The sequence below is a fragment of the Pteropus vampyrus genome, unplaced genomic scaffold (assembly GCF_000151845.1).
Source record: "Pteropus vampyrus isolate Shadow unplaced genomic scaffold, Pvam_2.0 Scaffold588, whole genome shotgun sequence".
Lineage (NCBI taxonomy): Eukaryota > Metazoa > Chordata > Mammalia > Chiroptera > Pteropodidae > Pteropus > Pteropus vampyrus.
The window spans coordinates 104250-119174 of NW_011889369.1; the positions used below are offsets into that span (position 1 = coordinate 104250).

Genomic DNA, 14925 nt, shown 5'->3' on the forward strand with positions numbered 1-14925 from the left:
CCGCCCTGGAGGAGGGCGTGGCTTCCTGGCCCCCGGCTGCATTGGTGCTGGCTGGGCGAGGTCCTCGGCAAGTCGTCACCCTGGCGCCGAAGGTGGCTTGTTGGGGTTGAGGCCCACTGTTCCTGCCCAGGCAGGTGCTCAGCCACCTGGGGCCTGGGGAGCCCTGGCCTCTGATCAGCTGGGTGCCGGATGCTTGGGCTGGCCAGGCCTCTGGAGGGATTTGCCAGCAAATGGGAACCACAGGGCGGTCGGGCCACCACCGAGGTTACACTGGGCTGGTGGTCCTGGGCCCTCCCCAGAGACCTGGGCTGGCACAGCCTCTGGCCGGGGGTCCTGGCCCTCCGGAGCCGCCTTTCAGGTCTCCAGATAGCGTGGCCCACCGCCCGTGGGCTCTGGCGCTGGGGCGGAGCAGGAAGAAGGGCCCCTGCTGGCCACGCTCCTGCCCCGGCCGTGCCCGATGTCCTGCTCCTTGTGGGTGCCCCTCTGCCCAGCCAGCCTTCCCACACCTGGCCCCTGGCCTCCCGTCTGACCCCTGCAGGGCTGGCCGAGTGCTGCCCCCATCTCTCCCACTCGCCTGGGCCTCAGGGCGGGGCTAGGCATGGAGACGACCTAGTGGTGGCTTCTCCGCTTCGCAGACCTGGCAGCCGTGGGCGTGGGGGTGCTGGAACGGGCCGGCACGAACCAGCTTGATGGTCACCAGAAGGCCCCTTTCTCCGGCATCTCCCATCCTGGGGCTCCCTCTTCTGGCCACTTGGCACTGAGGGTCTGGGCTGCCTGCTGGGGCTGCAGGAGTCCTGGGCTGGTGGTGGGCGCTGGGCATCTTCCAAGGGCCACCTTGCCCGGCAAGTCACCAGGGAGTGCACTGAGGCCACGGCACGCCCCTGCCCGAGGTCCCCCGGCATCCACGTGCCCTGGCCCGGGGCCAGGTGGGCGCGCCGGCTCCGAGCGCGTGGAGTCTGGGCCCTGGGCTGCCCGTGGCTGGGCAGTAACTGTGTTTTCTCGCTTTGTTCCTGCTGTAGTAAAGCAGTGTTCAGTAAAAGCCTGGATATCGCTGAGGCCCACCCCCAATTCAGCAAAGAAGACAGGTATACACCCTGCCCGCCCGCTCCCGCCCCCCAGCCCCCCAGCGACGTGGGCCTGGTGGCAGGGCTGGGCCGGAGGTGCATCCAGCACGCTCCCCTCTGGCCAGGGAACCTTCCGGCCAGCCAGGGGACGGCTGGGTCAGGCCAGGCTGAGCCCAGGAGGAGTGGGGCGGCTGGCGAGGCCGACGGCCAGCCGAGACGGGCCGGGAGACCCACGGTGCTCTCCCTGCCCTGGGGCCCCAAGTGGCTGCAGGTGTGAGGCCCCTTTTGGCCGCCGTGTCCTGTGGGCCTCGGGGCCCTGGCTGACCTCTCCCGGAAGAGGCAGCCTCAGGTGGCTCGACGGTCCCGAGTCCCCCAACAGTCTGCTAAGTTGGTGGCAGGTGGTGTGACCGTCACGGGGGTCTCTGCACGGCCGGCCTCCCCCAGCCCCCTTGCTGCAGAGGGTGGTGGTCATCAGGCCTTCCGGCGCTGGCCCCTGGGTCTCCCGGCACTGCCCCACGCCCCGGCTCCTGGGGCTGGCGCTGTCCTCTGTCTCAGTGGCTGCAGCCTGGTCCCCAGGGATGCCCGGTCAGACAGGAGGGTGTGGACGTGGCTCCCCGTTTCTCCTGTTGCTGCATTTTGCTTCCTCATGCTGGTAACAGGCTCGTGCTGGCCTTACAGGAGGCCCCAGGCGCTGGGCCTCACTTGTGGCTGCCGCCTCTGCTGGCCTGTGGCCGCTGGGGGGCACTGGCCGGGACTGACCAGCCCCCCCAGCTTCCCTCTCCACACCTGAAAGCGTTGGGCCTGGGCCTGCTCTGGGCAAGCTGGCTGGGGGCAGGGGCAGAGTCAGTGCACCCCAGTTCTGTGGCTGTGTCAGGTGGGGAGCTGGAGGGTCAGGGCTCCCCAGGGCCCACCGGCCAGGCCATGGCAGGCAGGGCCCCTTCGAGGCTGCACTGGCTGGGGTGGGCAGGCCTGGCTGGGCAGCAAGACCAACCTTTGCCCTCCTCTCCGGGGGTGGCCTGGGCCCCCAATCCCACTCACTCCGGGGAGGGTCTGCAAGCAGACGAGGGTTAGGGCCAGGTAGCCCGGGGCCTGGCAGGTGCCATTGCCCAGCGGCAAGTGGACGCTTGCTTCCTCCGTGGCCGCAGGTATGGTGGAGGGAGGCCCAGCAGGCCCAGTTCCTGTCCCGAAGGGGTGGCCACTGCAGGCCTGTCTCAGCCCAGCGCACTGGGCCAGTGGCCTCCCTCCGGCCCAGGCCCGGTCTGCGGGCCCAGTGGGGCCAGTGGTGGACGAGGCCCTTGGTCCCTGCCAGTGCCCACCCCAGCCCCATCTTGCCCAGGCCACCGCGGTGTGAGGGAGAGGGCCGTCGCTGGCCTGCTCGGGCAGCTCTGGGCTGGGTGGGTGGGCCGTGGGCGTGGAAGGGCTGGCTAGTGCCCAGCTGGTGGCCCACACGCTGGGGTGTGAGGCCCCGGCTGAGTGCCAGACTTGGGCCCTGTGACAGCTCCGCCTCAGGGGTCAGGCCGGCCTCGGGGCAGCTGCAGTGTGGCAAGCGGGCCTGGCACGGGGCTGCCCTCGCCCCTGTCCACCCAAGCCCCCGACAGAGCCGTGCGATGGGCTCGAGCTGCCCTGGGCCACGGGCCCCAGACACAGGCAGCTCCCACGTGGTGGAGCTGAGTCCCAAGGACACACCGCTGGGGCCTTGACTGGCCCCCAAAGGGGCTGTGGGGCGCCTGGGCCTGGTGGGAGCAGGACAGCCCCGGGCTTGGCCGCGTGTGCACCGGGCCGGGGCAGCCTGAGGGCTCCTGGCCAGGTCTCTGGGCCTCCTGGACAGTGCACCTGGGGCGGGGGCGGGGCCGAGAGCCCGCGGCTCTACCCCGCCTGAGCCCCGCTCCACACCTGTGTCCCCAGGTCCAGGTCCATCAGCGGCGCCTCCTCAGGCCTCTCCACCAGTCCACTCAGCAGCCCCCGGGTGAGCGACCCCGCACGCCCGCCCGCGCCCCCCCACAGAAGGGTGGCGAAGCCCGGGTGCGGGGAGGGGCCCGCGGCCTGGCCCGCCTGCTGCCCGGCCCCCGCGTGGCTGCTGCTCTGCGGGCTCCGGCTGCTCTCGCTAACTGCACGTCTTTTCTGTTTGTTTTCTCGTGTGTCATTTGTTTTCTTTTGTGGCGAACGCTCCCACCCCGCACCTGCCTGCGCCCACTGGTCCCTGGCACCCCGGCTTCTTTCTGGTCCTCCTGGCGCTGTGTGTGCATGCGGGGGCGGGGGCGGGGCCGGTGCGTGCATGGCTGACCCTCGCTCTGCTCCCTGTCCTCCGCGCCTGCCCTGTAGCCTGTTAGGAAGTTTGTCCTGCCCCCCCCACCCCCCGAGCTCCCCTTTGTGGCCTGCACCCCGGCCACCTCCGTGGAGCCCGAAGCTTGTCGGAGCGCCTCTCGGCCCGGACACGTCCTCCCTCCACAGGCCGCCCCTCGGCCCAACCCCAAGACCCAGACCTTGCCGAGCAAGGCCAAGCTCACCGACAAGCCTCTGCAGGGCACCAAGTCCAATCCGCTCCCGGCGGGCACCCAGGCCCGGCCCCCTGTCCCTGGCGGCCTCAGCCCCCAGCTGGCCCTGCCCCCGGGGCCGGCCGTCCTGCCGGCCCCCACCCGGCTCCCGCCCACCGGGACTGAACCAAACACTAAATCTGTCCCCACCATACAGGTGACCCCTCACCCCTCTCCAAGGGGCAGTCCCCTCCCCACCCCCAAGGGGACACCCGTGCACACGCCTAAGGAGAGCCCGGCCGGCACGCCCAACCCCACCCCGCCGTCCAGCCCCAGCGTTGGAGGGGTGCCTTGGAGGACGCGGCTCAACTCCATCAAAAACAGCTTCCTGGGGTCACCCCGCTTCCACCGCCGGAAACTGCAAGGTGAGCCCGGTACAGGCATGACAGGAGGCGGCCCCCTGGCCTTGGGGGTTCACTCTGCCGAAAGCAGCACGCAGCTATCCGTGTCCACTAGGCCGGCACGGGCCTGGGCAGCCTGCCCAAATGGCCGCATGTTCCCAAGCCCACGTGGTACGGACCTGCCCGCCCGAGGGGCATAGCCTCAGAACCCCCCTGGGTCCTTTGCTTGTCTTCAGCCTAGTGGCCTCCGCTGGGCAGGCATAGGCGCCATGGACAGGAAACTCAAGGGCCCAGGTGCCAGAGGGCAGCCTGCCCCTGTGTGCTGAGTGCCCAGGGTCAGTTGGCACTGCCCAGGCCCCCGGGCACACTAGCTGCAGTACCCAGCTGAGGGGTGGGGTGTGGGGACCCAGTGTCATCTCTCGGGAGACAGCAGGGCTGGCTGAAGGCCAGAGAAGGCATGGCCCAATTTCAGCACCAGAGAACAGGACAGCTCCTCATGGCCTGAGGTTCCTGAGGCCCCCTGCCCCAGGAAGGGGTGGGGCTGGCCAGTGCCCTCAACAGTGTGTGGGGTGCTGCGGTGTAGGGGGTCCTGGAGGAGGGCAGAGGGTCACCACACCTTCTCTCCCTGTTGGCACAGTTCCGACTCCAGAGGAGATGTCCAGCCTGACCCCAGAGTCATCCCCAGAGTAAGTGGTTCCCCCGCCCCAGGGTTGAGTGGGAGCCGTCAGCCTCTCTCCTGGTGCTGGAACAAGTGTGCAACAGGCCAGGGGACCCACTGAGGGTGTGGCCGAGCACCCCGATCCCTCCCCCTTCTCCCTCTGGTCCCCGCCGGCCTCGGCCCCTCCTCTCCGGTGCTCACATGGACTGCACTTTGAATGCTAGGCAGGGAGCAGGGCCTAGCATGGTGGGGGAGCTGCTCGGTGGGAACCCAGCTCTGCTCAGAAGCCACAGCCTGGGGTAAAGGGCTAGGGCTGGCTGGAGGCAAGGGAAGGTAAAGCCACGCCTCAGAGTGACTGTCACACAGCTGCTGAGCCCTTGGAGGCCCGGCTCATGCACACTTGCCCAGACACAGCGTCCGGCTGGACGTGCTGGGCATGGGGGGACTGGCAAGGACCGGCCGGCAGTGTCTGCAGCAAGGGCCTCCGCCAGGGAGGGGCGCTGGGCAGAGTGCAGTCCTGAGGTGGCCAGTGCGGGTGGGGCTGGCGTCGGAGGCATGGAGGGTCTCAAGGTTAAAACACGGCGCTGGTCAAGGAGGAGGAGCAGCCAGGAACACCGTAGGGGAGGGTGGCGTTGGCCGAGGCCAGGTGCAGGGTGACTGCATGGGTCACCATCGTGTGAGAGGGGGAAGCGGGGTCCACAGGGGCGATGGGCAAGCAGAGCCGCACCCCATTCCACAGTCTGGACGCCGAGATGCTCCTCCTCGGGCATGGGGGTGTCACCAGAGTCACGTGGCATCTGCAGCGAAGGCCCTGGAGGAACACTGGCCCCTGCGCAGTGGCCTCGGGCCCATGAGTGCACAGGAAGCGCAGTGCGGACGGCAGGCAGAGCTGGCGAGGGCAGTCGGGCCAGGGGCTGAAGGGGAGTTGTCATCGTGTTGCGTGCTCTGAGTGAGGCAGGGGACACCACCCCCATGGTGGGTGCCTTCGGCTGGCATCCGGGCCGCGTGAGCACAGTGGGCGAGCCCCGCCTGCAGCGCCGGCTCCAGGGACAGAATCTCACTGGTCTCGTCCCCTCGTTTAAGTACAGCCTCCCGCTGTCCTGAGAAGCTTTCCCAGTCACACTTGTAACAACCGCCGTATTTTTCAAGAAAGTTTAAAAACCACCCAGAACAGCCTGCGTCATTGTTGGGTGGCCTGCAGCCTCTTCCCTCTCCCATCGAGTCCCTGTGCAGGCCTCTTCCCTGCCCAAGGGTCCAGTGGGAGGGGACAGACGCGGTGGCCCTGGGAGGCTTGGTGCACAGTTAACGCCCTGAGCACCACCACCTGCAGAGTTTGTGCTCTGGGCCTGAGATGTCCCTCGGCTGCCAGGAGCCCTGCATCGGCCGGAGCCCCCAAGAAGCAACCAGGAGGTGTGCGGGCAGGCGGGCTGGAGGCCGAGGGGGTGGGGCCTCTGTCACCGGCTGTCACCGTCTTGAGAAGCCCTCCTCCGAGAAACCTCAGCCGTTGCTGCCTGGACGGGGCCCCCACGTGATGGAGATGGTCCGCTGCACGCGGAGACACCCACCACGTCTATGGAGTACCTCTGAAAATGCAGCGTCCACCAGTGGACCAAACAGGCCACATGGGCATCTGAAGTACATGTCACGGGCCAGTCCCCACACTCCGTCCAGCGGCCGTTCGGCTCGGCCAGGCTTCTTTCCAACTGTGGACCGCACTGGCCAGATGCTAAACGGCTCGCGTCGGCATGCAAGCAGCGGGCGTTCATCCTTCTGCCTTCATCAAGGGCGGAGGAGGCAGGAGGCCTCGGGCAGCGTCTGCGCTCGTCCACCACAGCAGGCGGCCAGGGAGCCGGCCGGACGCAGGGAGGGAAGCCGAAGTGGCCGAGTGAGCCTGCGGCGTCTGGAAGAACACCTGTCTCCACGTCTGTATCTTGCTGTCCTTCCGTCGGGGTTCCTGGGCCAGGCAGAGGTGTCCCTAGCTGACGAGTGGAGAGGAGGGTCAGTCCCCAGAACTGTCATGGTGGCCGAAGAGCAGCTCCGGAGAAGGGACAGAGCCACATGGCCAGGAAAGCTGCCGCGGTGCCTGGGGCCAGGCTGGCCAGATGCTGGACGTGGCTGTGGCCGCCGCCTCCTGGGCCCCTGATTCTGCGTCCGAGCAGTGCACCTGGTGGGCGGGGCCTGGGCACGTCCACACTGTGGCTGCCACGGGGGTGGCATGGGAGTGGCCGGGCGTATCAGTGACGGCCATGTGACAGACTCCGGCACCCAGCGGTGTACACGGCGCACACCCACCACCGCAGCCCCGCGGCCGGACCCAGTGTGCCCAGCTGGGCCTCCCATGCAGGGCTGTGGTCCTCTCAGGGGACGGAGCAGGACTCAGGTCTGCGTGGACCTCTCCGCCAGCCAGTTTCACCAGAAAGGCAGGGGAGGCGCGCTGGCAGCACGGGAGTCAGCCCTTTGTGACCTAATCGCAGAGGTGACGTCACTTTTCCGTGTCCTGGTCAGAAGCAAGTCACGGCCCCATCTGTGCCCGAGGGAGGGGCCCACACAGGAGTGACTCCCAGAGGCAGGGCTGAGGGGTCTCCGACACTGGTGTGCTCTGTCATGGGGGAGGCGCCACCTCGGATGGGACACAGCAACAAGACCAGCATGACTGGTGAGGGGACGTGCAGGGGTGCTGCCAGCTCAGGGCTCTGCAGGTGTGGCCCCCGCCCGGCCCAGCACAGCAGCCGGGTCCCCGGGGTTCAAGGTGACCTCTGTGTGCCCTGGGCTGGGGCAGCAGGGAGGCCGGCAGCTGGGCAGGAAGGTATGGAGGCTGCCCCGTGTCTGGCCATGTCCCCCCGATCCATATCCGTGCAGAGTCCCTGCCTGCCGCCCCCCACCCCCCCGCCGCCTCCTCTGCACTTCTGTGCTCCCCTCCCAGCCCCAGGGCAGGGAATGTGCACGGCGGGTGCTCAGGGCTGCCACATGGCCACCCACCCAGACCACGGCGACGTACCAGGAGCCCGGCGGGGGGCAGGGGGCGGGGGGCGGTAGGGCTCCAGGGGCTGCTGCCTGGGCCCCGGCAGTGGGGGCGGGTGGGGTGTCAGGCCCAGGGCTGTGATAGATTAGCAATAGGGCTTTAGGGTCAGGGCCAGGATGAGGGGGTGGGGCAGTCAGGGACGAAGCAGATGGGGGTCAGGATGGTAGGATCAGGGGCGGGGGCAAAGGGGGTTCTAATTAGGGCTGTGAGCTGGTCCCCAGCCTGGATGCCAGGGCCGGCCTGTCCCCAGAGGCGTAGCGTCTGGACGTCATCAGCCTCCTGACCCCCGTAGGCTGGCCAAGAAATCCTGGTTCGGTAACTTCATCAGCCTGGAGAAGGAAGAGCAGGTGTTCGTGGTCATCAAGGACAAGCCCCTGAGCTCCATCAAGGCTGACATCGTCCACGCCTTCCTCTCGGTGAGCCTCGCTCCTGCCCAGACACACAGACACTGACCCCTGCCCGCCTGGTGGGGCCGCTGGCCCAGGGGAGCCGCTGGCCTCGGGGAGCTGGCCCTCTGAGCAGCCCGAGCTGTGGGCTGGGCAGGGCCACGGGGAGCCGGCAGCTTGGGGTGCTGACAAAGCAGGGTACACTGTGTACAGGCCCTACCGGGGCTGGGCTGTGACGGCAGGGTCACCTGTGACAGGGACGGGCCTTGGGGAGGTGACATCTTCCTCAGACTGGGGGTGACACTCAGGCGGCCTCAACATACAAGGGCCGTGCCAGGTCCAGTAGAGACATCTGAGGCCTTGGGAAGGGTCCCCAGGGGCCTGTGTCTGGGGTGCCCTCCGCCTATCCCCACACACTGCGACCTCCTGCAGCCCCTCACCCCCCCTGAGGCCCAGTGGCCCTGAGGGTGGTGGGGCCCAGGCCCTCCATGGGTCCCAGGTGTCTTTGCCAAGATCAAATGCACGCGGCAGGAAGCCCTGGGCGCTTTCTGCCCGTCCCACCAGGAGGGGCCACCCCGCCTGTGCGCCCCGCCTTGTGCTGGGGCTGGCAGGGGCCCGGCGTCCTGGCCACCATAGTCCCAGCTCAGGCCCTCAGGGGTGGGCGCGGTGGGTGGCTTCTCACTTGGCAGCCTCACCCCTGGCAGCCTGGTCGTGAGGACTCCTTGGCACTCCCACCAGAGGTCCCAAGGGCCGGGGAGGACAACGCCAGGCAGGGGGTCGGCCCGATGCTGAATGCAATCACTTGGCCCCCGAGTCCCCTTCACCCTGCTCCTCCTGGGACACCAAGAATTCCTCCCCTGGTGACATGGACTCAGCCACTGCCTTCTTCAGCGTCCCTATGTGGGCTGGCCCTTCTACCCGAGGGGCAGAGCCCTGTCCTGGGGATGACCCTCTGAGGCAAGGCTGCCCCCCGGGTCTGCTGTGAACAACACTGCACGTGCCGCTGTGTGATGTGGGGGCCCAGAACCAGCAGGACGGCGGTGGCCGTGTGGCCTTGGCCTCAGGAGGCCTGGTCTCAGGACCAGCAAAGGCCTCACCCCTCGGCCCTCGCTGCTGCTCCACGGGGTCCCCGGTGCCCTCCCGTTCTCTCTCCTCTCGCCCCTTGCTGTCCCAGCTTGATGCTTTTGCTCCTTGTAGAGAGTTCTGCTCTCCAGGTGGGGTCCTGGTCTGTCCTCTGTTCTCAGCTCATGGTCACACCGTGCAAGGACACGTAGGGCAGGCAGGGGCTCACGGCGCCCTGCTGGCTGCAGCCTGAGCGGCTGGAAGCTGGCTGCCTGTCCAACGGGTTTCACGCCTGAGGCTCGGAGGGGCCGGCTCCGTGGGCCCAGGTTTGCGACTGTGGAAGGGGTGAGCACCAGGCGAAGGCCAGTCCACGCTCACGCCGCCCTGCCACCCACAGATCCCCAGCCTCGGCCACAGCGTCATCTCCCAGACCAGCTTCCGGGCCGAGTACAAGGCGACGGGGGGCCCGGCGGTGTTCCAGAAGCCGGTCAAGTTCCAGGTGGACATCACCTACACTGAGGGGGGCGCAGCACAGAAGGAGGACGGCATCTACTCTGTCACGTTCACGCTCCTGTCAGGTGAGCGGCCTGGACGCGGGCGCTGGGACGCGGGCGTGGGATCCGGGACGCGGGATGCGGGCGTGGGATCCGGGATGCGGGATGCGGGCGTGGGATCCGGGATGCGGGATGCGGGTGTGGGATCCAGGACATGAGCGTGGGATCTTGGACGCAGGCATGGGATCCGGGATGTGGGTGTGGGATCCTGGACGTGGGCGTGGAATCCAGGATCCTGGACGCGGGCGTGGGATCCAGGATGCGGGCGTGGGATCCGGGATGCGGGTGTGGGATCCAGGATCCGGGCCGTGGGCGTGGGATCTGGGATCCGAACTGTGGGCATGGGATCCGGGCTGCGGGCATGGGATCCGGGCCACAGGTGTGGGATCCGGGACGCAGGTGTGGGATCCAGGATCCGGGATGCGGGCGTGGGATCCAGGACGCGAGCGTGGGATCCGGGATGCGGGATGCGGGCGTGGGATCCAGGATCCGGGATGCGGGCGTGGGATCCGGGATGCGGGATGCGGGCGTGGGATCCGGGATGCGGGCGTGGGATGCGGGATGCGGGCGTGGGATCCAGGATCCGGGACACGGGCGTGGGATCCTAGACGCGGGCGTGGGATCTGGGATGCGGGCGTGGGATCCAGGATCCAGGATGCGGGCGTGGGATCTAGGACACGAGCGTGGGATCTTGGACGCAGGCATGGGATCTGGGATGTGGGTGTGGGATCCAGGACGTGGGCGTGGGATCCTGGACGCGGGCGTGGGATCCAGGATCCGGGCCGTGGTCGTGGGATCTGGGATCGGGGCCACGGACGTTGGATCTGGGATCTGGGATGCGGGCATGGGATCCAGGATGTGGGCGTGGGATCCGAACTGTGGGCGTGGGATCCGGGCTGCGGGCATGGGATCCGGGCCACAGGTGTGGGATCCGGGACGTAGGCGTGGGATCTGGGATCCGGGATGTGGGCGTGGGATCCAGGATCTGGGCTGCGGGCATGGGATCCAGGATGCGGGCGTGGGATCCGGGATGCGGGATGCGGGTGTGGGATCCAGGATCCGGGCCGTGGGCGTGGGATCTGGGATCCGAGCTGTGGGCGTGGGATCTGGGCCGCGGGCATGGGATCCGTGATCCGGGCTGCGGGCGTGGAATCCGGGATCCGGGACCCAGGCGTGGGATCCGGGACATGGGCGTGGGATCCTGGATGTGGGTGTGGGATCCGGGATCCGGGACACGGGCCTGGGATCTGGGCCACGGGCGTGGGATCTGGGCCGTGGGCGTGGGATCTGGGATCTGGGCCGCGGGCGTGGGATTCGGGATGCGGGTACGGGCTCCGGGCATGACCCCCTGTCTCCCCCAGGCCCGAGCCGCCGCTTCAAGAGGGTCGTGGAGACCATCCAGACCCAGCTGCTGAGCACACACGACCAGCCCTCTGCCCAGCACTTGGCAGGTGAGGTGGGCTCGGCTGGGCTGGCGAGCAGGCCGTGGCCTGAGTGCCCACCTCCCCGCCCCAGCCGTGCGCGCCCCCAGGGAGCAGGGCCCCCAGCGCAGTGGGCCGGCCATCTCTGCACACCCAGGGAGGTAGGGCCCAGCACACCACACTGAAAGGCGCCTCTTGTCCACTGTAGAACCCACCCCGCCAGCGCCAGGACTAAGCTGGGGTGCTGGGCTTAAGGGCCAGAAGGTGGCCACCAGCTACGAGAGTAGCCTCTGATGCTGGCAGGTAAGGTGTCTGGCCCCGCCGCCGGGGCGGGGAGGGGGCTGTGGTCAGGTCCTCTGGCGAGAGCCACAAGTCCAGCTCCTGGCCCTGGACAGGCCACACAGGCCCAGACCCCAGGCTGAGTGACCCGATACAGGGCAGCCCGGCCTTGGCCCAGCAAGAGTAGGCACTGGGAGGGCAGTGACCGAGGTCCCACCCAGAGCCCTGAGCCCCTCGGGGGTCCCCTGGCGTCCACGTTGGCTGACATGTGGTGGGACTGCCTGCTGCCTGCCCTCCCCTCGACGGGCCTGACACTGTCTGGCCTTGAGCAGGACAGAGAGGGCCTGAGGCCCAAGTCAAAGCAGGGGCCCCCAGCTGGGCCTAGAGAAGCCACACAGCAGCAGGGTCCGCCCAGGCCTGGAGGTGCCGGGGGGCCGGGAGCCCGGGAGTCATGCTCGGTGTCTGGTGGGGAGTGGGCACACCGGTGTGGGTGTGGGGGAGCCCGTGGCAGTGAAGGGGTGTGGTGTGCGTCTGGACGGCGACGAGGTGCCGGTTGCCTTGAGGCCTGTTCTGGGGCTTGGGGTCCCGGAAGCACAGCGTCCGGCCCAAGTCCTGCCTCTCTGAGCACCCCGTGGCCGGCTGGGGCCTCAGCAGGCCCTTTCCCCAGCCTGTCAGGTCACCGTCTGTGCTTCCGTGTGGGTCCGAGGGGCCGGACAGGCCGCCCGTCCCCCTGCCCCTGCCATCCTCATTCCATCATGTCTCGCCACGCCCCCCCCCCAACATCACCGCCCACGGATGGGCCGGGGCTGCGGTCCTCCCAACACCCAACCCTGGCCCCAAGGCCCACCGCCTCGCCCGGGAGCCAGGCCGCCTGGGAGCAGGTGGCTCTGAGCCTCTCAGGGCAGCTCAGAGCAGGGTGGAGCTAACAGGGAAACTGAGGCCAAGGAAGGACAGAACTTGTCCAGGAGGCGAGCAAAGCCTGGATACTGCCCAGAGGGCACCTGTGCCCACAGCCACCCAGAGCAGGGCCCTGTGCCCAGGCCCATCTCCCCTGCGTCCTTCAGGGAGCCCAGCCATGCCCCGTACCCCAGCCTTCCCCAGCCCGGCCCTCCCACACTGGACGCTCTTGTGCAGTGAGCTCAGTCCCAGGGCCCCCGTAGGAGGTGGCTGGAAGGAGGGGCCCTCAGGCACCAGGCCAAGCGAGCTGGAGGCCACCCCAACAGGACCCCCACCTCGCCCAGCGAGGGGAGGCCAAGAGGACACCTCCCACTGGGCTTGGGCCCCAGTCGGAGCCTCGAGGGAGCAGCCCCCACCCCAGCCCCGGCCAGTAGCACTGCCAGGCCCAGCAGCAGGTGGGGGAGGGCGAGGGAAGGGGTGTTGCCGAGTGGCAGGTGGAGGTAATGTGGGTGGCCGGCGCAGACTGGCCGGAGCCCTGGCTTCTCAGCTCTAGAGCAAGTGTCCTGGGTCCAGGGGAGGGAGGACAGAGGGGAGGGAGGGCCAGGCGGCCCAGGACGCCTGGGGGACAGGGCCACGTCTTGCCCGTCCTGTCTGCAGGCTCTGTCCACTGCCCAGGAGATGCGCCCCCATGCCTGCGTTCTGAGTCCCGCCCCAGTCCAGGTGCCACTGCTGGCCCTGGCTCCGGGCTCCCCGCTCCCACTCCCGCCCCACTTGGCTCTGCCCCTCCCGGAGGGCCTGGCCCGCGGCAGTGCCCAGCAGAGGTCCTCGGGGTCCCCGGGGAAGCCTTTTCACACGCCTTCCCCTCTCTCTGTGCTCCAGACACCACTAACTGTGTGGGCATGATGACGGGGAGGCTTTCCAAACGCGGTAAGAACCCCGCACGGGCTCCTGGCCCCCCGCTTACCGCCCCCCCGCAACTTGCTCCCGGCGCGGTGCCCCCTGGGGCCGTCCTGGGTCCCTGTGTAGCTAGGGGCCCAGACACGTCCCTGGGACCCAGCACAGGCCCCCTCACACGTCCAGCCAGCTGCCTCTGCCCAGAGCTGTCCCTGTCACCTGCCCCCCAGGGCAGCCACAGGCTGGGCCCTAGGATCACGGCCAGTTAGAGAGGGACCCCAATACTCAGAGCAGGAAAGGGGTCCTGGGCCCCGAGGCCAGTGAGGGTCCCATGTGCGGGCTCTGGCCCAGGGTCGGGGTACGCCAGACCGGGCTATCTGTCCACTGGAGGGTGCGAGGGGACGTGCTCCTGCTGAGGTCCCCCCTCGGCACCATGCCTGGCAGAGAGAGGAGGGGCCCCGCGAGCGCCGAGCTCAGGTGGGGGTCGGGCTCAGGAAACAGCTGAGGCACCTGTCAGTGCACCTGGACAGGGAGCGGGGACCCCGGCCAGGGGTGCTCATCACATTCCCGCTCCTCCTGACCTCTGGCTGCCTGCCCCCAGGCCCCCCACACTCAAGCTCTCCATGTCTGTCCACCCATCCGTCCATCTGTCTGTCTGCTGCTGACCTGTGTCCACACTGTGTGGCCTGGCTGGCCAGGGCAGGAGTGTGGCAGGCGTGCTGGCTCCGGCCCCCCACCCAGGGTGGGTGGGCCCTGTGGCCTTGTGCAAAGAGCCAGCCGCAGGTCCCAGGGTCCCGCTCGGCCGTGGGGTTGTGGCAGCCCTGTCTATGCCTCCGTCTTCAGAGTTGGGCCGGCCAGCCGGCAAGGCCGCAGGGCTGCCCCGAGGGCAGGCCGTGACTGGTGTCCGGTCCCGGCGCAGCTCAGTGCGTGGCTGGGGGAGGGGGCTGCAGCGTCAGGCGATGAGGGAGGAGGGGTCCCACCCGTGCCTGGGGCTCCGGCCCCGCAGCTCAGAGGCCCGAGAGGCCCCGGCTTTTGGTCCCCATAGCCCCAGCCCCTCCTGCCAGCCCCTGGCACACAGGGCCCCGTCCTGTCCAGGCCGCTTCGTTCACGCGTTTGTTTGTTCTTTCTCCCCCCCCTTCCCCTTCCTCTCCCCGTTTCTGCCCTGTCCCTTCTCTCTCTTCTCTTTGTCCTCTGTTCTGTGTACCCAGGCAGCCCACTGAGTACCTTCTTTGACGTAATTACACAACTTTTTTCAGACGAGAAGAACGGGCAGGCGGCCCCCGCCCCCAGCACGCCCGCCAAGCGCAGTGCCCACAGCCCACTCGGTGACTCGGCCGCTGGCCCTGGCCCTGGCCCTGGAGGGGATGCCGAGTACCCAACGGGCAAGGACACGGCCGAGACGGGGCCACCCGCTGCCCGCCGCGATCAGCCTTAGACACATAGCCCCCTCCCCCAGCACGGCCCTGACAGTGGCCACCATGCCACCTGCCCGCCGCCCGCCCTGTGTGGACCCAGGGCCGCACCCATCTGTCCGTCTAGACCGTGTGAAGCCGGGAGGGAAGGAAAGGGGGCACCGGGGGCCGCCGCCCGTGCCCGCTCTCTCTCCCTCCCGCTGTCTCTCCCTCTGCCTGTCTCTGACAACGCCACTGTTTCCGCTCTGATACCAGGAATTATCCCGAAAAGTTAACATGTCACCTCCACGAGGCCATCCTCTGGGCTCCGCGCCGGACCCCGGCCGACCGAAGGCAGCTGCCGTGGACCTGCCCTCTCTCCTCTCCTGCCGCCTGCCCACCCCCCGCCGCCTCCGTCCACC

At 68.6% G+C, this 14925-nt stretch overlaps 1 protein-coding gene across 1 annotated transcript in view; it reads left to right on the plus strand.

Moving 5' to 3' along the window:
* The window catches only part of BRSK2 (BR serine/threonine kinase 2), a 30318-nt gene extending 15399 nt beyond the window's left edge, over positions 1-14919 (plus strand). The window contains exons 13-21 of the mRNA XM_023525658.1: positions 1020-1085; positions 2970-3030; positions 3756-3963; positions 4577-4625; positions 7912-8035; positions 9465-9645; positions 10983-11072; positions 13098-13145; positions 14369-14919. Of these exons, the coding sequence (XP_023381426.1) occupies positions 1020-1085; positions 2970-3030; positions 3756-3963; positions 4577-4625; positions 7912-8035; positions 9465-9645; positions 10983-11072; positions 13098-13145; positions 14369-14547 (1006 nt within the window). The 3' untranslated portion in view covers positions 14548-14919. The remainder of the gene's footprint in view (positions 1-1019; positions 1086-2969; positions 3031-3755; positions 3964-4576; positions 4626-7911; positions 8036-9464; positions 9646-10982; positions 11073-13097; positions 13146-14368) is intronic.
* Positions 14920-14925: the final 6 nt, after the last annotated feature.